General features: G+C 41.1%; 1 protein-coding gene across 1 annotated transcript in view; it reads left to right on the top strand.

Moving 5' to 3' along the window:
• sema5ba (sema domain, seven thrombospondin repeats (type 1 and type 1-like), transmembrane domain (TM) and short cytoplasmic domain, (semaphorin) 5Ba) overlaps positions 1 to 22669 on the top strand; it is a 206520-nt gene that overhangs the window by 127534 nt on the left and 56317 nt on the right. The window contains exons 6-8 of the mRNA XM_085374937.1: positions 17597 to 17659; positions 18446 to 18544; positions 18651 to 18864. Of these exons, the coding sequence (XP_085231063.1) occupies positions 17597 to 17659; positions 18446 to 18544; positions 18651 to 18864 (376 nt within the window). The remainder of the gene's footprint in view (positions 1 to 17596; positions 17660 to 18445; positions 18545 to 18650; positions 18865 to 22669) is intronic.

Genomic DNA, 22669 nt, shown 5'->3' with positions numbered 1-22669 from the left:
AAAACTAACTAGCTACCGCCATTGTTGGAAACTAAGCTGGGCCGCGCTATGAATTCTGGGACAAAGCTGCTATTAAATCAGTCGTCGACGATTTTGATAGTCGACGTAATCGTGACTAGTCGACAAATCGTGGCAGCCCTACTGCAAGGTACTAACAGGAGATAGAATATTGATTTGTCTCCCGCTAACATATTTGTACAAGACCACAAAGCCAAAGAATAATACCAAATATTTGGATGGATCGCCCCTTTCTTCTGATTTTTTTTTTTTTTTTCACATACTACTGCTTGAAGCTCGCTCCTCACAAATATACATACTCACATAATTACCTCTACCTATTTTTGCACTTGACTTATCTCTTTTCTCCTGCTTTCATTTTTTTAACCTTTTTTTTACATGCACTTAGAGATATGCCTTATCTAGCAAGGTCAAAGCTTCAAAGGCTCCGGCATTAGCCTTTTGTGATAAGATGGTGAAGAATGTAACTAGTAACAGTCAGTAAGTAGGTACGAGGTCACAAGGCTTCCAATTCCAATCTTATGTGTGTGTCTAACTGGTCATCTTTTTTCTTTAATTTAAATGATAAATCATAAAGTCATATATTTTAGGCAGATTTTAAAAAAAGATTTAAAGTGTTTAAAGTGCCTTCAAGGACTTTTTTTGATATGATAAACTAGTAAATATACTGCTAAACTGCTAATTTATTACAGTTATATATTAATTATTAATGCATGCCCACACCACTTTGTTATTTGATATGTTTGTGCTGTTTATAAGTATATTTGTATTTACTTCTATGTATAATTGAAATACCATGTCAACCATCAACTGTCTAAAAAATTTGTGTACCACTCCACTCATCGGTCAAACATTGGCGACCCCCATAAAGTATGTAATGAAAAATCGTTATGCAAGATTTTGTCAAATATACACCCAACATATTTACCCTATTTGCCTTATAGTTTGCCTATACATGTCAAAACCATGCACTTGAGAAACACATAAAATTACATGCTGGATAAAGGAGGATTTTGCAGGCTGGACTCATTTACATGGCTTTGAATCCCATGGCCTTAAGTACATTCATACAGTCATTTATTTGACATGAAACTTATGGTAAAGTCTACAAATACAGTAAACCTGACTTCATAACTTAGTGTGTGAAGTGATTGAATGTAATCAGTGTTGGGAAGGTTACTTTAAAAATGTATTCCACTACAGATTACAGAATACATGCCCCAAAATGTATTCTGTAACATATTCCGTTACGTTACTCAATGAGAGTAACGTATTCTGAATACTCTGGATTACTAGTGGTAAGTGGTTACTAGGCAACACGAATATGTCGTGACAACTGATATAGATAAAAACCTTCAGGTCCTAAAATGTACCTGTGTGCCAGTTTTGATTCCTCAGCTCCCGACTGTGAAGTTCAGAGACAGGGTTATTGTGTCTGCCCTTAAAATTTCTTACCTTACTGTTATGTGCTCTGACAGAGCACATTTCCTTCTTATGTAGAAAAACAGGGCGAAAAAGACATGTAAAGTTGTCTGCTTTTCAGGAACGCTGTGATTGGACTCTGAGATAATGCTCTTCATGGAGCAGCGGTAGCTCTGCTCTGGCAGAGGATTGTGTCTGCTGTTGATTTTTGTGTTTAAATGAGAAACACTGCAAAGTGCTCTGCAAACGTGTTAAAAGTGCGAGAAAACTGTGAAAGAAGAAGTTGAAACACGTTTTCTATTTGACTTATTCCAGCAGTATAATAAACCTTTTACCACTTATTTCTAGAGCCTGGTATTTATTTGTTACATTTACTGTTGTTTTTTTCTTCTTTGCAATGTGACCTGTCTGTATGATGAGTAACAGCACTAGCAGAGATAGTGTTTATATGATATGGAAACAAAATGGATAAGGGAGGGAAACTGGAAGGAGGTGGACTGCGGTTAGAAATATGAAGGATTGAAAAGACTTTTCTGTTTGTTTGTTTGTTTGTTTCACTTTTGGGTTATTTTAGGAACTGAGTGCATTTCTAACCCTGCTCAGGTGACTAAAACCAGCATTTTTAGTTTTCTGAAAAATGAAAATAATAGACAGAAGTACAAAAAAAATGGTCTGAAGATTACTCTGACTATTACCAATATTTTTTATTTATACACACTTAACCCCTGTAAGCTTTAAAGAAGGATCTGAAAAATCTGCTGACAGGGAAGAGATTCCTCCAACAGCATGGATTCACAGCAGCTGGCTAGATGGCTTCCAGCCATGTCAAAGCTTCACTCTGATACATGAACATTTCCACAAAAGCTTCTCAAACCCAGTCTGCAGCATTATCCTCTTTTCATGGGCTTTTTGAGTAAAACCTGTATTTTCACACAGTGGTGAATGTGCTTTTGTTTCTTGCAAGTGAGATTAACAGTTTACTCTTATTCGATTTTATTTCCCTTCACCTTACCTGTCAATCAATCGATTTATTTGGCCATACTGAATGATGCATTTTATGACTATCAGTCTAATATAAGCTTTCCAAAACATGACATTTATATCCTTTTTTCTGAATGAGCTCATTCAGAATAAATATCTTCACATTAAGACAGTGTGAGCTGTTTAAGTTAATAGTTAAAAGTACTTGCACAAAAAGGCGTTTCATAACAGCAACAGGAGTAAGTCAACCCCCCCATTCTTTAATTCTTCCAATTGCAATGTCTGCTAGTGCAGCGAAGTGAAAGAAGGTGATTTGAGGGGGAGGAGAGAGGTCTTTGTCAGTCCATCAGATAATCCCTGCATAGATAAGACAGAAGCAACATGGAGGTGGAATGTGTAAACACCATATTACTGTCTGGATCTCCGCGTATCTGTCTCCACCTGCCTTAACCTTCCACTCCACAATCTCTACGTGGTTACTTTCTCTATAGCTCCCTCTGCCTTTGCACACTTGTTTTTGTTTTTTTGTTTTTTTTTTCTTTTTCTCAACCCCACATACAGTGGAAAAAATAAATAAATCTCAGGGCGTCTCTGTGACATTTCTCCTCAGAAGAACATTGTATTTGCTCCTGATGCGGAACTGTCGCTGCATTTTCTATCAGGTTAATGCTTTCATTGAATCTTTCTCGTGTGCCCATTCATTGTGTTGCTCTGCTGGTTTTCTTTTGTATAGAACAATCTGGGTGTACATCAATATGCAGCCCCTTTACTCCAAAGATTATGCGTGCTGACGTCACTTAAAAATACTATAATGAGCGTAAATGTCATGCCGAAGTGGAGTCTCACGCCATTGTGAAACCAAGACATTATAGGAGAAGGCTGGAAATGTAGTGGAGTGAGACACAGGAAAACAGCTTAGCTTGACTCCTGAGCTTTGTGCGTGTTCCTGTAGGTGTGCCGCCGTTGAACTGCAGTGTTCCATGTGGCAGAGCACAGTCAAATTTCCCTCTGATTGGTTTGGCCTTTCTGTAAATGCATGGGGCGGCTGGGGAAGGAGGGAGGAAGGGGTTATGGAAAAGGACAATGGTGTCATTTTTGTGATATCACGCTTCCCTAAAAGTATACTTCTTAGTTATTTCCCTCTAGAGTTCCACTGACTATCAGCCCTAATATGAATCTGGGGTCGTTGTGGCTTTTCACCACATTGCCTGAGACTTACTTTCCTTTAAGGTTACCTCTATTTGCTGTGTCCTTATCTTCCAAGTCGGAGACTTTTAGTTTTTTTTCTCGGGTTTGCTTGCTGGGAAATGTCAGAAGTTCTAAAGCGGGAGTGCCCTCACCCCCATGTGTTCAGGGCCTGGGATTGCTTGTCCTTGATATGTTGTTTGTGTTTGCGGTTGTTTGAGCTGAGCCATGTGCTCGGGCTCCCACAGCCAGCTGATGATGAGCAAACCCCCAGGTGGCCGTCCCGCTGCGTGACATGATGGTTTCTTCAGGCTGACAGTGGCATTCAACACTGTAATCTGTATTTAAACTAAGATGCGTTTGCTCTCACTCAGTCTTCTCTGTGTAGTTTGACTTTATAATATATGTTCTACTCAGTTTTCTTCTTATTTATTCTCGTTTTGGCCAATGTTTGTACTTCTTTGATGTTAATGCATAGATTTTTGTAGCTCGCTAATGCTGCAATCGAATGACGATGCAAATCTGCCACATTACCTTTTTGTTGAATCGTGACGATGTGACCTTAGCATGTTATTTTTTCTTTAGTTTATCAATTCATGAACTGACTCAAGTTGAATCAGCAACTATATTGATCATCTATATGTTTTTTTAAGCTTTTCCTTGTTTCTCACTGAATATATTTTCAGTGTTTTAGTCTATTTTACACAAATTTCTGATGTCTTATTGACATGTTGGATATGAATGTGTATGTGCAACAAATTTTACATCATGTGTTGATAATTATGGAAAGCACATTGCTGTTGATATATATATATCTCTCATGAGGAAAATGTGCTTTATTTTATTGATATTGTGATAGTTGACAGTATTGATAGTAATTGTAGCATACATGTAGCTTTTTTTTTTTCTGCATGGAAAATCGAGTGGTTGGATGATTAAACCTACCAGTTTGTCCAAAGGCCGTTTACTGCAGGGGAGAGCAGCTGGTTTGACTGTTCGCTGTTGTTTGGCCCCAGCGTGTGCAGTTTCCCTGCAGCTAATCAAGGTCAAGAGAGCAAAGTTGATTCAACAGGTCAATGTCGCTGCTTGCTCTTTTGTTCAGGACATGTCTGATGAAAAATCCCTCCTCCACAGAGATGGCTGGGAGCGTCCCATCTGTCTGGATTTGTTGTTGTAGGTGTTTTTGTTGAATGCCTAAATTCCTTTGGGACAAGAGAAACTGACCTTTGGCTAGACTGAAGACACACTGACCTTCCCTTGTACACATCAATGATTATTCATCTGCGTTATAAATTTCTCTCCCATAGTTTGTCTTTTATCCTGTGGTGTCTCTATGCCTGAGCCTGGCTCTGCTGGAGGTTTCTTCCTGGATAAAAAGAGTTCCTCCCACCAATCACTGCTGTGCACTGTCCTTAATATTGTATCATCGTTAAAAACACCTGTTGTTTTACAGTTATATTGTATAAATAAATCTTAATTGAATATCGTCCGAGTGCTTTCAGTGCAAAAACAGTTGGATTCACAGAGAAAACGGGGACATTCAAAATGAATGGAAGGCCACTGGATGGCCGTTAAGCTACCGAGCCGAGATATTCGTGCCCCTGTTTCGCTCACAGTATCAAGCTCCGCTCTTGCCCTGCATTTGATGAGTCATAGCTGATTTCATTCACACTCTTCATTAATTTCTGGGCTTCAGTTTGGACGGAGATTTAATTATTGATGCGGCCTTTGTCGGAGTGCAGGCATAATCTGTGAGCTACAGAGCTGAGAGCAAACGGGGGCTACTTGTCACCCTGTAATGTGCTGCAGCTTTGCCAGCCGGCTAGGAAACAGTAACAAAATTTGTATTGCAGTGGTATCAAATGAATCGTTTTTTGTCACTGGTTTTTGCAAAGTTGTTTACTTATTTTCATAGTTAAGAAGTTAGGAAAACAGATGGATGGATTAAATGTCGCTTCTTTTCTTTAACAATCAACTTTTGACCACTTCAAAGATAAAAATAATACAATGCACATGCTAAACAGCACACTGTGTTAGTGCATGCAGTTCCTGCGTGAATCACCATACTTGTGCGGGTAAGCACAGTACACTAAGTGTTTGAGGAAGACGAGGGATAATCCAGCGTGCTAGTGGGCTGGTCATGGAGAGACTGTCTGCCTTCACCTGCGTGTGGAATTGCAGTGAGTAGGAGGCAGCAGCGTGGCGAGTGGGCAACCACATACAGGCTGTTACAAATGCTGAACCAAGCAATGTATTCATCACGGCATTAACATCAAAGGAGAAGAGAAAAAAAGCTTCCTCTTCCCAGTATCATTACTTGAATAATTTCTGTCATAAAATATCCACGAGCATGACTACAAAACATCTAGTTTACATTTAAATAACGTTAAAGAGACAGTTCACCAGAAAATGAAATATATGTGGCTTTCCTCTGGTCTGTGGTTTTCCATGTAGATCTGTTAGTGTGGGTTTGGATGTGTTTGCTGGGGAATATCTACCATCTCTTGAATGTAATGAAACTAGATGGTATTTGACTTGTGTTGCTCATAGTGCCTAAAAACATCTAAAAAACTGAAATGTCTCATTTCAGAAAACAGGTTTTTATTACTAAAAAATCCACAAACCTTGTTTTCTGTCTGTCAGACTGCACCTGCCAACAGCATCACTCTACAGGAAAAAACATCCATATACAGGATCATGCTAGTGACATGTTGACAGGATGCAAACATGTTTGGGACCCCCATCTGAGCTGTGATGTTAACCAGCTGCAGTCTTATTTTTTTCGTTGGTGGGTATATTTAGTAAAAAAAAAAAAAAACAGTTCTCTTTTTTTTGAAGTGTCTATAAGCTTGTTCAATAACACCAAATCCCTTTGATCAGTGTCTGCATGTAGGTCTTCATCCCTGACACACACACCTGACCCTGTGCAGCACTATTTGAAATAGGCGTCTCTTGAAATCTCCTCATACTGATACCAGAACAATAGTTTCTTGTAAAAGGACAATGAAATGTTTCTGTCTACCCTGTATTTGAGTGAAATCATATGCTCCAGAAATCATAGAGCATCAGTGTTATCTTTTTTTGACATAAGCCCTTATAGAAGAATCCTTGATTTGATATCTTGTTAAAGGGCATGAAAGCAAACAAGAAATCAACTCAAGCAGTGTTGTCAATATTAATGATTTGCACACATTTTTAGTGTGTGTAGCTGTGTATCAAAAGATTGTTTTCACTGTTAAAAGCATTAAGAAAACATTACACTGGTAAATCTTTCTAAATGTTGCTTTTCACGCCAAAACAGAGCGAGATATCATGAAGTCCTTGTAGGTTTGCATTTGCAGATGAATTACCATTGGCTCCTGCTGTGTGTTTGCTGGTGTTTGTATAGATGTCTTTGACAACAAGTGTATTTAATTCCTGAAATGTGTGCCGAATATGGCAGCACTGTGCTCTCCATGTCCGAGCAGTATGTAGATGAAGGTGTAGGTTAATGGCTTCCTGCTGCACCGCTTCACTCTGTCAGAATGGGGAGTTTGACAAGGGGAGGTATGAGCAGATGAGCTCTCGGTTAACAAGTGTGCGTGTCTGTGTGTCCGTGTGTGGGGGATTGTGAATGGACATCGTTGTTGTGCGTGTGGGGAGGAAACACAAAGGAGAGGATGTGGGTGTGTCCGTGTATCAGTGTTGCGATACATCGAGCCGCGAGACAAAGGATTGCTGAAAATAGTGTTTCATTCATCAGTGGTTTTGTAGCTGGGGAAATCCTATATGTCTGTGTTTGTATACAGGAATGCAAGCCTGTGGGTGTTTTATGTAAATATGCATGTATTTACTTGTGTATTCCTTTGTTTGCATTTTGCTGTTGAAGGATGATTTCCCCCATTCAGGGTGCAAATGGAATGAAAGTGGCTCAATAGCGAATCTGAACTATTTTTCATATGAAGGCACTTTTAATATTTAATGGTTCAACATAACAGCAGCGTGAAACAAAATATTGCTACACAAATTGGCACAAGGACTGACAAAACCGGGATGAAGACACTGTGCACCTTCTAATATATGCAGTTAAATAGAGACTTCTGACATATTGTGAGGGATGTGGCATTTTCACAGTGACTGTGGTAACTCCCACTCTTATTTAAAATCCACTAGACTGTAACCACATTCAGGTAAATACCCAATGACAGTTAGACACCTGGTCAAGGTCAGCTAAAAGTGCTTTTCTCATATCTTCAACTATTTGACTGTGATGAAGACACATTAGTGTCCAATCATTTGTCTCTTTTTTAAGGCTCTGAATTAATCTTCACACTCGTTGCCCTTTGACCTATATGTATTTTTTTCTTTCTTGTACTCTACCTCTGATGTAAATGACCCATTACTGAGCAATGTGTGAATCTGTAAAAAAGCATCGGCATGTGAGCAGTTACACAGTCCAAAACTTGGGAATAAAGTCCCAGCGACCTTTGGGATCAAATTGTAATTACTTTTTGACCCAACTTTGACGTTGATCTTTGACCACCACTTTCTGAGTTCATCCCAGAGTCCATTTCCTCTGGTGTTCATTTACAAGAGTAATCTTGACCTTTGGCCAACGAAAATTAATCAGGTCATTCCTCAAGTTACTAAGACGTTTCATTTTCAGGAATGACACAGATGGACGTGCATCCGTTTTTGTGTCACCTGTCATCCAGCAGGCAGCTTCACACGCAGGTCATATTTTTATGCTTACAGCAGTCTCGCACTTCCTGTAAGTACATTCAGAGAATAATAATATCCAGAGTACAATGGAAACCAAAAGTGTATAAAAACCACACACCCCGCGTTTACTGTACAAGAAACCATATGCTGACTAGAATCTTTTACTTTGTGTCAAAATTCTGAGAAGTTAAATTTGCCCACTTTATAGCTTTCAGCTAACAATTTCACAATTTAGTGTCGCAGTTTGTATGATTTCCAAAACCAGCAGAGAGAGAGACGGAAAAAACAAGCATTTAAGCTTTTAAAGCTGTGATTTTTAAAAGCTGGTGGCAAGACAAAATACACAATGCCACTTCTGAACACCTAATGTACTCGTTATGAGTTTGAGTTTCCGCTTCCTTTCAACATCCAGTGCAATATTTATCTCCCAAAGCATCAGGACGTGTCACCTTTGGACATCAGAGAGGGAAAGTGTGGAAGAGGTGGCTTTTTGAGTGAGGCAGTCATTGTCTGCTTGTGATGTCAGTGTATTTATTTAAGATCTCATCTTTAGCCAGTACTGATGCAGAAACTGGAACAGTTAGAGTAATGTTGCAAATACATTACTAGTGCTGAACATAACATGTCACGTAACATCAAAAGCCTGACTGACAAGTGTTAAAGGCAAGCGCATGATGCGTCACTGGTTTCCCACCTGCGAACACGGCTCACAGGTGTTCGCTCCCGTGTTACTATTTTAGCTGCTGACTGTTTTTCTTCTGCACCACCTGGGCACCAATTTGTGCCAAATCTGGCCATACTGTCAAGCATTAAGTCTGGGAGTGTATGGGCTGGGTGTGATTTATTGGTGCCTGAAATGGCAGGAAGAGGTGGAAACAAGGGGACGTGATCAACAGTCGATCAGTGTACGATAATGCCATTTTTTTTCTCTCTCCTCAAGCTCAACAATGGAGGAGTATTTAGAGGAAGAGCCTGTGGTGAATACAGAATACATTTTTGTGACTGTAAAGTAACCTGCTTACACGGATAATACTCATCAACACACAACATTTTATTCTGAATGAGCCGTTCTGCATTTCAAACCATTATGTACATATTGAATAATGGTTTAGCTGTAGCTGGTTAAAGGTATTTATTTATTAGGCTCTATATTAAATACTCCAGGGATGCTCTTTTTTCATATTTTAATGCTTTTCTAGACTGAACTAACAACAGTGAGGAACAATCCTTTTGCATTGTTATACAAATCTGTCTCGACTGTAACAAGTGTCAGACAGCTCCTATTCAAACAACCATTACTCCCCTGACACACTTATTTACAATATTCATGAGTTATAATTAGTTGTCACACATGATGTTAGCAGTGTGTCAGTGAGAGGCAGCCTTATCAACATAGCACCACATTTCAGGAAAGACCATATTTGCAGCCGCCACCGCTTGCAGATTCTCTTTACTTCATTAGCGTTTCCCACTCACCATCTCCCCCCCCCCCCACCCCCCTTTTCTCTCAATTTCTCGTAAAAATAGAATTCATTTTCGAGCCCAGCTGCCACTTTTATGCAGTAAAAGTGATGAATCCTCTATCTTGCTGCTAATTGTATTTTCTGCAATTTTATTTGCCCATAAAAAATTCATGTTTTTCCTCTGTCTTTGCTCCTTTAAGAACGGCGCCGCTGGCAAGATATTCCTATTGTGTCTACGGCGAGACAAAATTGGGAGAAATGGAGTGTCATGCTCAGGTTTGGAGGTGGAATTGATGGTGGGGATTTGTACATGGTTGCTGGCCCCACTAATAGATGGAAATGAACTCTAACATGCAACTGAGACTACAGGCGCAAATAATAAAGCCTCTGTGGCCCTGGGGTGTGTGAGCATGAAAAATGGCAGGAAGTTAGTAGACACATGGGTCTTTAACTTTGCGATATTTTCTGCAACAAGGACAGTGATTGCAATTTTGTGTTTGTTTATTTTTTAATGTGTTTATATATGAATGTCTTAGTAATGGAAAGCTATTTCCTCTCCTGCTTCTTGGATTTTGAAGGAAATGTAAAATGAAGGAAAACTCATTATAAAAACCACTAAACGTGGATGTCACACTTCAGAGATGCAAAACATACATCTGGCATTTAAAGATAGTGTGAGAAAAGAAGTGTGATTGAGTTGTGTCAGATGCCTCCACTCGCACACCCAGCAGACATTTGCACAGCGCCTAAATTGGCAGGAGGTCTGAGTCAGAATGTGATATAACCACATATGGAATTTTTTAGGTGAGGAGTTTGGGGTTGGGATGCTGGGTGACTTTTATATGGAAAGTAGTTTGTATCCCCGTTTTTCTGGCTATCAGCCTTGGGTACCTGTAGTGTGACTATGGAACAGGGGCATACAAAAAAGGGAGCTAGAGTAGCATAATTTTTTTTTAGACATGCTAATGAAATTTTGCTTTAGGCTATTAGCTGGTGATTGTTGCTTGAGTATCACTAACAGCATGAAATATAATATTTTATTGGCGCTGCTTCACTGTCACAAAGTCATCAGTTCAAATTACAGTCAGGACATCTTATCATAAAGACATTTGAGCGAACTTTATTTGAAAAAATTAATAACTTACTAATGTTTAGCCTATTTAACCTGTGTAGCATAGTTAGCTTAGTATTAAGCATATAGGCTAACTGCTAAAGTTAAACACTGTAAACTGGTTTACAGTGTTTATTTTTTATTTATTTATTTTGGTTTGGCTTGAAAAAAACAAGTTATAATGATGTACTCAGGCAGGATAGTTGTTTTCTCATATGTAAGTTGTTTATGCTAAATTACGGTAAGCTAAGGTAACTGGCCACTCAAAGTAGCATTGTACATTGAATATGTATTGTGTATACACCTACAGACTAGGGGTGCAACGATACACAAAATTCACGGTTCGGTTCGGTTCGATACTTTGGTGTCACGGTTCGATATTTTTTCGATACAAAAAAAATGTTCATGCATTTTTTATTTGTCATTTATTAAAATTATAAATATATATTTTAACTCAAAAGTACAGTTTTTAAATTTAACCCTAACCCTTGTGCGTGTTTTTTATTTTGACAGCGAATGCGCACCTGCGGACCACTTATGTGCAGCCCTGGTTATTTAGCTCATCATATTGCAGCCACAGAAATTCTTTTGTCCATGAAACCATAAAGCTGCACTTTCTTTTTGCCTTATAGTCTGATTTGTCATAACTTCTCCGTTTTGTGGTAAGCTTTTCTTTGGCTGTCACTTCTTCACCCTGACCTGTGTTATTTGGCTCAGCAGAACTGAAATGCTTTTACACAGGCACTCACATAAGCTCAGCGATTCTCTGCGCGATCAACCTCTCACATGTTTAAGCTGCAGGAGATTTCACTTGTCATGTTTGCATAGTAAGCTAACGATTAATAAGACGATGTCAGAGGAATTGGTGCACAAATTATCATCACTCACAGATCAGTGCTGTCACTCTCTATACACAGTTCGCACGATTGCAAAGTGAAAGCAAAAAAACAAGCGCAAATTCAAACGCGATTTCAATATGTCACATATTGACAGTGGCTCACCGATGCCAATGACATAATTACCCAGCTACATTTCTGAAAGAATGCAAAAGCATTGACATATATTTTTCCTACAATAGCCCGACGGGCAGGGAAGAGATAGATTTTGGTAGCCCGACTGGAAAAAATCGCTAGCTCCGGGACGTCGGGCTAGCGATATTGCGAGCCCTGTATCTGATTGAGGAATCACTCATCTTTGGAAAAGAGAGTTTATTACAGAGAAATGGCTCTTTCCAAAATAAAAGCTATACTATCCGCTTCTTCTGGGCTATATTCTCAGCAGCATAAGGAGAATCATGTGCTAACAGCTGTCTAAATGACTCGGCTAAAGTTAGTAGCATGCTTGTTGTTTTTGTCTTTGCACTAGGATGATGTCGGCGTAAATGTGCAGTCATATTCGTTGTGTTCCCACTAGTGCTTTCAGGTTAATCTCGTTGAAATGACCTTAACGCCACAACACGGCAAATCTCCGTTAACGAGCTACCGCCGATCGCTCCGTGCATGGGGCTAGACGGCCAACACGTTAACGAGCTAACTGCGCTAACACACTAGTTCACACCAATGTAATTGAGCATTGCATGGCACATCCAACATACTGTTTTACTTTAGTCCATGACTCGCTTACCTTCAGGGTCATACGTCACATGAAAACCAAAATAATTCCAAACGCCAGATCTGAATGAGGTTCAATTTGCCTGTTACAAGGAGAGCTTAACTTCTGTCTCGCTAGCTTGCCCTGCGCTCTTCCTTCTGACTATGCTGTCTGTGTTGAGCGCTCAGTGAATCTGCATTCGACTACTCCGCCTAGGCTGCACTGTCGAGCCTAGGCGGAGTAGTCGAATGCAGATTCACTGAGCGCTCAACACAGACAGCATCGTCAGAAGGAAAATTGATAAAATAAATTACAAATGTTGTATTGTTCGATACATATGCGTACCGAACCGAAAGCACTGTATCGAACGGTTCAATATCGATACGAATATCGTTGCACCCCTACTACAGACGCACCACAGTCATTTCTAACCAGTGTTGTCAACACCTCAGTAAGGAAAATCGCTATTGGTCATCCTAAAAATGCTAGAACTGGCTAAATCATCGCCTAATTTGCATAATTGGTCATGCTTATGTAATTGTAACCTACATGTAGGAGAGAGAAATAAAGTGAGTAAAAAACACCCTAAATGCATTTAGAATATATTTAGAACTACAAATTAAATTCTTTTAGCAATTTTTTTTAATATCATAATAAAAAAATAAAAATAACAAAATAAAAAAAAAGTAATTAAATACCCTCCTCCTTTATCCGGGCTTGGTACCGGCAAAAGTGACCCAAAACAGGCACTCTAGCAGAGTTACACACACATAGACACACAAAAAAGTGTGTGTGATTTTAAGTAGTTTTAAACCTTGTGATCCACAAAAAGTAAGAGTAAAAGAAGAACTGACGTCATTACAGTCAGGGCGGGAGCAGCGGCTTCGCTCATTCATTTGCAGTGTGGACGCGTAGGGGTGAACATCTCCTGCTCTGACAGCAGCTGGGGGCGACTGCTGTGTGAGGATGATCTGCCGCCTGTGAGCACTTTGGCACGGGCGAGGTACCCACGGTAGCACCGCTGCTTGTTGAGAGTAAGAGCCATGCGTCCTTTCATGTCAAAAAGTGGTCATAAGTCGTCCTAATAACACCAGTAAAAGTTGCCATATTTGACTAGTTGCTTTTTAGAAATAAAGTTGCTAAGGGGGTCTGAAAACTCGCTAAATATTGCGACAAAGTCGCTAAGTTGGCAACACTGTTTCTAACTGCAAGAACATTTTTAACAAAGCAGCGTTTGTGCTTAATTGAAACTCTAGGTTCCAAAGTCATTTATTTTTTTAAAGTAGTCATAATTTTCCTGTTTGCAGAAGGGACCTCTCCTGCTTGCACATTGCGTAGCTTTTATTCATTTGGTAAATGGCAGTCAGGCCATTCAGGACTTGGTATGGAGTGTAGGAATTTGAGGGAGAGGATGTTGAGGTAGAGCTGGTATTCTCACAGCCTCTGTGTGAGCGTTGCTTTGTTCCAAAGTGGTGTGAAGAAGAGGAGATGGACAGAGAAAGGAGTGGGGAGGGGGGGACGGTAAGGAGGGTGGCACTTTCTGGTGAAGGTCACAGGGTTAAGTCGATGGGGATCCTTGGAGACGGGGCCCTGCAGAAAAGATGGTAATGCTCCAAGCCATGATTCATCGCAAAGGCATCCATCTGCCTGTGCTTGTGTGTGTGTGTGTGTGTGTGTGTGTGTGTGTGTGTTTGCAAATGACGTCATCCCATCAGTCCCCAGGCTGTCATGGGCTGACAGGCACGGGGCTGTGAAGGAGCAGTGTTTTCATTTCAACGGGCAGAATGATGGAGTGTGGAGGGGGCGGAGCTGCTCTCTGAATGGCAGGTGCCGCACTGTTCGCTGTACTCAGGGGAAGTGGATTTCAGGTTGTTGACTGCGTGCATACTTGTTTGGCAGCAGCACTAGTGACATGACTCGAAAGTTGAGCTCCCGCGGAGCACATTGGCTACTTTCAATATTTTCACTTTTTCGTCTGCTTCGTGTTCGGTATCTGGAGCTCAAGTTTCATTTTAATCACAGTTTACTTTATATAGCCGTCCCCTGCTGCCGGCCTCAGACTGCACGGCAGTCTGAGGCAGGTTAATTGAAGGGAGCTGCTGTGGGAGACAGGGAGATGAGCTGTAACTATCAATACGGGCCAGAGCACACTTACTGGTATTTTACTGTCTGCAGGAGCTTAATATAACTTCATGATGCTAAGATGCTAAGATTTTCATTGGGAGTGACCAGGATGGATGAATTTATGACTATATCAGAGGGACAGCTCAGGCTGAGAAGTTTGGAGACAAAGTTAGAGTTATGGTTGAGATGGTTTGAACATATGCAGAGGAGGGATAGAGACTATATTGGACAAAGGATGTTGAGGATGGAGCTGCCACAGGAGGAAAATATGAAGACCTCAGAAAAGATTCATGGATGTAGTGAAGGTGGAGATGCAGAGGGTGGGTGTGAAAGAGGAAGATGCCAGGGATAGGGTGATCCACTCTGACGGAAAACTGTTTTTTACACTTCGTTTAGTTTATCAATTCCAAACTGTATTGTTTGCATTTAATCCTCCTTCATCATCTCTGTTTCTAGTTGCAGCAACATCTTTGTGGAGCATCTGTATTCTCCATTATTCATTCTACAACCTATAGTGGCTTTTATACATATATATTTGTTGGGAGATCTTTTGATGATCATATGGAGACCTGGTGTGGCTGTCTAGTTGTTAGTCCTCTTTTTTAATAGTTGATGTTGGTCAGGTTGGGGTTCCACTGCTAGCATAATGTTTATCAAAGCATCAGATTTATTACTTGTAGTAACAGATCTGAGTTTGATGTTCCAAGTATGGCATCAACATGTCAAACATTTTTTCTCTTCAGCTGGCAACAGAGTAGCGAGAGCAGGAACACCACAGTTTCCTCTTAACGTGTGCGTGTTGTCTTTCTGCATCCATCCCTCGAGGCGTGTTTCCCATTTGATTCAGCTCCTCACCCCGACCGTCAAACTGAAACGATCTACCACCATCCTCACAATGGCCCAGGGGTTAAAGCACTATTACCTTAAGCTGTATTAGAAGAACGACAGTAAAAGTCAGCCTCGCACACAAAAGCAGTCCCCATTTCCCGACTCTTTATGCCTCCAGATGTCTACAGTGGAATTAAATTGTGCAAACTTAGCATGACATTTAAAGCACAGTGTGTAACATCAACTCGACACAGTTGTTTATAAAGCTGCTGTGGTGAATGTGTTCGTCGCATTTAAGTCTGGTATGATCTCTAACAATGCTTGGGATCCTGTAGCTAACTTTGTCTGCGGTTGCAGCGCTGCGCAGGTAGCGTAGAGCATATTAGCCGTGTGCTGCCGAGGCTAATGAGCAACATTCACGTCCGGCACAGTAAACAAATACTCATTGATGGGTGTGAATCTGTACAACAAGAAACATCTTTACTTTGATGTATGTCGCTAACAAAGACAGTATTGACTAGCAGGGGTTTAAGCTGCATCCAAAAGAATCAAGAATGACATTTAAAATAATTAAGAACTGTTTGCCTGCAGTGTCTTGGCAGCAGAAACTGTTCTGCCACAGTAATAAAAAAACAATCACACAGTTGTGAATTGTCTATGAATATAAGCTGAGAATAAAAGCAAGAAAAGAAATCCCAAGATAACGTGCAGATGTTTGAGCAGCTCGTTAGGCCGCGGATTGCGCTGTTCAGTGTGGCGTTTTCACTCATTAGCAAGAATTTATGCAGAGGCTAATCATCCAAAATCATGAACTTCCATCCCTTAAAGCATAGTTGATAAACTCCATGATCTGTGAGATAAGAGATCTATTTATATACTCTACATTTTGTCCGCAGAATGGTTTTGGCAGTTCTCTTAAGTTCTGATTAAATGTCCTTAGAATGTTTTATTTCCTCTTAAATTATTTCTGAGCTACACGCTTTGCAGTGAGGATCTGGAAAAAAATAAAATAAAGATCATTAAGTCAAAACTTTATTCTCCCAGCAGAGCGTTTTACAGAGTCTTAGGGCTATACAGTTTTAGGTCTCTGCCACTGAGTTTTAATTTAAGCAAAATGAAGATCCAGAAAAGAAAAGAAATGGCGTCACCTGAGGACAAATTTACACATAAAGAAGTTTTAGTTAAGAGGAGCTTCACAATGAATCAAAGTTTTTACCTTTTTAACTCTTGGAGTTTGTTCGAGTTCTCCATCTGGCGAATGAAATTGTGACCCAGTTTAATGTTGACTCTTGTTTGGCCTCAGTTGGCAGGCTTCGCTGAATGTTGGGTCACAGCTTCGTCCCACTGGCCAGTTTTCCTGGCAATCCCCCAACATGTAGATAATTATCAATTCTGCGTGACATTAATCCTTTAGGGAGGGAAGGAAATAAAGAGAATAAGAAAGAGATGAATTGTTGTTATATAATGGCAGACTTTTTTACATTTAGTTAACCTCCTCCTTGGGCAGGGAGATCAGAGAAGAGGAGGAGATGGGGAGGAGGATGAGTAAAATGAGGCCAGTGACACATAACGGGGGGTCCTCTGGCACCTGCTCATAAACCGTACAGTTAATGCCAAGAAAGGGACATCTCTCAACCCCTCTAAACAAGAGCCAGAGCAGCTCCGGTGGCCAAGGCAGACTGTGTGTATGCTCATGCATTAGTGTGTTTGCAGTGCAGTCGCGCAGCGCTGCTGTACTGCATCCATAATTAAGCCCAAGACATACCCATCAACAGGAATATAATTGGGCAGTGGGAGGGTGGAGGTGGTGGAGTGGAGGTGAGTGCTGCAAACTTTCAGAGAGAGAAGAAAGGATAAGAAGGAGGGAGCGAGAGAGAGAGAGAAAGCCATTTACATGCTAATGCTGTCCTCAGCCCTTCAAATGCCTCGTTGCGTGCTTTGCCCGCTACCCTCGAATAAGCTCCGGGCTGCCAAGCCAGTCGCCATGTTTACACAATAAACAAACAGCAATGAGGTTAAAGTCTTTTCATGCATCTTTTTGAGCGTGCCTACAGTATTAGCAACAGTGTGCTGTTGTGTAACTGTTGTAAGCGTCTGAAGGACTCAGCTGACTGATTTTCGGCCTCTTTTGTCATCACCGGACTTTTTTTTTCTTCTTGTTTTTGTTTCCTAGGCGACAGAATGGGCACCGGACGAGGAGACCAGGGGGTCCTGCCAGAGCAAAGGCAAAACAGAGGTAACCTCCATCACGCCCCCAATTACAACACTTCATGTCAGCACTGCCTGGCTTACAGAGAGGCCATTTTGATATCTTCTGGCTGTCGTGGCGAGGTCCTTGTGGGCCTCATGGGAGGGCTCTGTGCAGAGCAGCTATTTCAGACCCTTCAATCAAGTGTTGTTTTTCTTGCAGTGAAGAGAGAGGGCAAAAGGGAAGGGAAAGAAAATGTGCACAAGAGAGTCTTGGGTGAGACTCTCAAAAGGACTTCCTCTCAAACATATCTGATAACAATTGGTTCGATCAGTATTCCTGCTTCAATGATTTTTGTAAGAACTAATTGCACCACAGTTTTGTTTTGGGGTTTTTTTTCCTCTCACAGTGTCTATACAGTGAAGACTGATACCAAATATACAACAGGCTATCATTTTTCTTCGAAACCTGCATCACCGCAATTACCTCAGTCCTTAGCCGCAAAGACCAATAAATCCATTCTCAGCCTTTGTTAAAGCAGATTTGATTCTTTTTATTAAAACACATTCTTGCCTTATTGTAGAGCCTATGTCAGTGTCGCAGACAGGCTTCCATTCAGTTACAAACGAGTATTCATATTTCTGAACAATAGACTCACAAGAGCAAAAGCTGCACACTGAATTGCTTTGCTTTGATTGCATGCCAGGCCGGTACCCAAAGACTTGGTCCATTGTTCTTTTCAGCAACACGTCCAAGAGTATTTAGCTAACCACCTCAGCTTTTGCTCTACTTCAACTTTTCCAAAGTGTTCTCCCCCTTCCTTCTTCTCTGCAGACCGAATGTCAGAACTACGTCAGAGTCCTGCTGGTGAACAAGACGGAGGTCATAACGTGCGGAACCAATGCTTTCCAGCCGCGTTGTATCGCCAGAGAGGTAGTTATGTGTGTGTCCGGCTGTGCGGGTTTTGTCGAAACGCAATGAAAAGGCTGCAGATTTAACGCACCGCCCGTCTCGCTCCGTCTCTGTGCCCTGCATTCAGGTGGGCAACTTGAGCAGCGTGCTGGAGAGCGTGAACGGCGTGGCCCGCTGCCCGTACGACCCTCGTCACAACTCCACGGCGGTGGTGACAGAGAGCGGAGAGCTGTATGCCGCCACTGTTATCGATTTCTCCGGCCGTGACCCCGTCATATACCGGAGCTTGGGCGGCATGCCACCACTCCGGACTGCCCAGTACAACTCCAAATGGCTGAATGGTACAGAATCACTGCACGATCACACTGACGTCCTATTTGAGTGTCATTTATTTAAGTGTGTCTTTTTTTAACTGTGCTTCAGATAATGAGTATTTTCATCACCAATTAAAATTCTAGTTAATTACTTTGCTACTCAGTATTTTGTGAAATATGGCCACCAGAAATTCCCAAAAGGAGGAGGCGTTATTCAATTCTGTGACATAAATGTTGAATGAAAAAGCAGAGACGTGCAGAAAATGCTTATGCTGCAGAGCTGCGAGCTTGTGTTACTGGCGCTCTTGGGTTCATTTTAGAGCTTTTAAATCATCCAATTTCAGGGGTGTGAGTTACAGGTTTGCTTGTGTTCGACTGAGTAAATGTTCCATTATATTTTTCTGTCAGAGTCCAGAAATCTAATCAAATAAAACTAGTAATCTGATCAGTAATCTGACCTGTTGAACCTGAGATAATCCACAGGGTTATACTGTGTCAAATAGAAAATACCTGCTGCTGTTTCTTTAAACATTTCTCAGGTCCTGTCTTGAGCGGCAGATGGGCTAAGTCGGCACTTTTGCTTCCAACACAATTCCCTCCTATGTTAGAGCCAAGATAGATCAATCCGGCATGCTTTTTTTTCAAAGGTCTACAAAGACGACTGTGATTGAAGTACTGTGTAGAACACAGAGTTACAGGTTAGGCATAGGAATTGGTGGGATTTACAGAATGGCGGGGAACATGAAATACTGTCGGTCCGTCTGGTGCTGGTGTCAGTAATCTCCCAGCTGCTGACACTGTGCCTTTTTTCCCTCTACTGTAAACATTAAAACACAATCTGACTCAAGCAGAAATGTAGCAGGACCGTCCACTGAAAAGCGCTGTCATCGAGTTTCTTTGATATGCAGCAGCACTGAGATAACTGGATGTGTTATATAAAGAACATGTGCGATTCTGGAAGTAAAGGTCAGATTCATTTTCAGTCTCACAGACAATGTCAGATGACTAACAGTTCTTTCAAAGCCTGGATGTATATTAAACTCTCTCCTGGTTTAATTATCTGTATAAAATACGAGCAGCCGTGTCAGAAAACGTCTTTCTTTATGTAATGAGGGCAGTGACTAATGACTATTTTCATTACTGCTTGATTCTGCCCTCTTATTTTCTCAGTTTTTCCACTGAACATTTGGCCTATTAAATGTCAGATAGATCACCAAAGTCCCAAACGGTGAATCTGTTTCGTGCAGTCGGAATAGCTTGTTTTGTCTGCTGGCTTTCGTGAAAGAGACGTGAAAGAGAGAAACGCAGCCAATCCATCATTTAGAGCTGATGGCGACTGATTGTCTTTCACTGTTAAAAAAATTAATAGTGTAAACTGTATTTCTTGCTGTAAGAATAGGAAAATGCTGTGCAACTAAAAGGTGGGTGAGTCTGATGGTGTGAGTGTGTGGTAGTGATAGCAGACAGATGAGAGAGTTGCAGGTCCGGGATGAGGATGAGAGGGAAGCGGGAAAGATTGAGGACTGAGGAGTCAGTGAGCGGTGTAATTATTCCTCACAGCAGGGAGAGGGTGAAATTACAACACACAGCATGCTTCGCCCCATCCCGGGGACTCCGCCTGTGTGTGCATGCAAGTGTGGGCTTGAACATGCATGTATGTATTTAGACTGTGTGCAAGCTCCACATGCTTCCACGTGTGCTTTATTGGCACAGGAAGAAAGCCTGTTGACGGGAAGTGAGCATAAAAAAAAAAAAAGATCGAGTGCACATCAGCATAATCACAGCTGGCTGCACGCACAGTGAAGCACACATGTCGCCCTCCACTCCGCCGGTCGAAGCCTGCTTTGCTTCATGGCTGATGCTATGAGTGTTATGGAGTTGTGTTCCCCGGTGAATTTGGGGTGTGAATGAAAATCTCATTTCCAGCTCTGAGCCTCTCTAGTTCAGCAGAACCAAAGGCGGGGAGGGGGTCCTGGATCTAATCAGTCTCTTCTCTTATTGGATTGGTTGCCTGCCAGGTGCTGACCAACTGTTTCCCATCATGCATCTGAATGTCACAAGGAGCTACATGCACAGTCTCCTGAGGAAAAAGTCCTAAGAAAATGCCTGCATGCTTCTCTCGGTTTCCTCACAGGTCTCATTGGTAGCCACATGTTTATTTATGTTTTTGCTATTAGCCTTCGACCTCCTCTCAGCTCTCGGAAAAATGTTTCTCGGCAGATATTAAAAGAAACCAAAACATAAAAAGTTGTAATCTCTCATGCTTATGCATTCAGCTACAAGTGATGCTTCAACCTAATGTGAAGCTCTTTCATTGATCTAATTTGCGCTGGCAAAATACTGTTTCTTTTGCAGAACATTAAATACTGCAGAGATCATTTTATTTATTAAGTGATAGTAAAAATCTTAATGACACTACAAATGCAAAGCAAATACTGAGCATGTCTCCAACTTTCTTTTTAAATCTGCTCCTGGCAAGAAGAGTATAGCATTAGTTCAGGTAGAGCAGTGTATTAGCCAGTTGGCATGAACTGCTTCTTTCATGCTTCCCTTTGAGTGGCTCAATCCTCAGCTGCTCATCTGCCAACTGACTTGTAACATCTAATCATATTCATAGACGCACACAAAGAACTTCATAGCCAGACTTATATTACTCTGCTGATACCTCTCCAATGCTCCAGCCGCTGCTCTTGGACAATGCTGTGGGCCTTGCAGAGCTTTATTCTTTGCACAGCAGGATTCTTCTTGCTACAGTTAGAGCCCCCTTAAAGCATTTTATTGCTGTTATGCAATCATTTCTTTATAAATCATGAATTTTTTTGCACAACTTTGTCAGACTATAATAAAATTAAAAGTTAAAGTGGATCCATTATAGTCATTTCCAGCTCCATATTTTTATCATGAGACTGTACTAGATAACATTTTCATAACTCTGTTCACAATAATTATTATGTATCTTATACTGGACCTTACTGCAGCCCCTCATTTCAACCTCTGTTTGAAACAAGCTGTTTTAGCACCCTTCTCACATCCTTTAACCCAGCTTTTTTCTTATTGGCTGCTCTTCACAAACAGAAGGATTGAATGGCAGGTGGGTGGAGCTTCTGTGCTCACATCCAGAGCAGGTTGTTTTCAGAATCCAAAGTAAGGATGAGTATAACTCTACTTTAGGTTTGAGCTCCGGATGAACCACAAACTCTATATTTCCTTCATCCAAACCAAATATTCCAGTAACCTAAAGCTGCATACACACATACTCACCCTCGGTCTGTGTGCAGTGTGTGCGCTCTTACTTTGTCTGCAAAGGAAAAAAAGGTTGGAAGTATAATCCTCAAGGACATATGTTTCCTCCAAATCTTATCTGGCAAAACAAATTAGTTTAGTACAAAACAGGTTTTTGCAGGAGATATATTCAGACATCTTTTGCCCACTCTTTTAGCAGCTAAGCCAGCTGAGAAGTGAGACATGTCAAAAAGACACAAAACGAACAGTTCTGTGTAAAAATGAAAACAGAGATCATCAGAGGCTTCTAACCTGCTTACAAAAGAGCTCGTCTGTCCCGTTGATGTAATTAAACTACCCGACATCACCCATCCCACCTGTGTTTAGCAGAGCATCTTTGCATTCCTGCAGCATCCCTTTGCTTGAATAATAAATAGCCGTGCACTTTCAGCAGTGATTGTGTTTGATCTAAGGCATCATGTGACGTTACTGGAGGCAGCTTTACTCCAGCACCCAACCAGCCTGCCAGATTGAACAATCTGTTTATCACTTAGCAGGGTACAGAGGGAAAAAACAAAACTCTGTTCATCACAGTTTGCACCCACGCAGC

This window comes from Diplotaxodon limnothrissa, linkage group LG16 (assembly GCF_057381915.1).
Source record: "Diplotaxodon limnothrissa isolate DT_005_m linkage group LG16, D_limnothrissa_male_GT1.1, whole genome shotgun sequence".
Classification (NCBI taxonomy): domain Eukaryota; kingdom Metazoa; phylum Chordata; class Actinopteri; order Cichliformes; family Cichlidae; genus Diplotaxodon; species Diplotaxodon limnothrissa.
The sequence above is the reverse complement of the archived record's forward strand: the minus strand, read 5'-3'. Positions and strand labels throughout refer to the sequence as shown.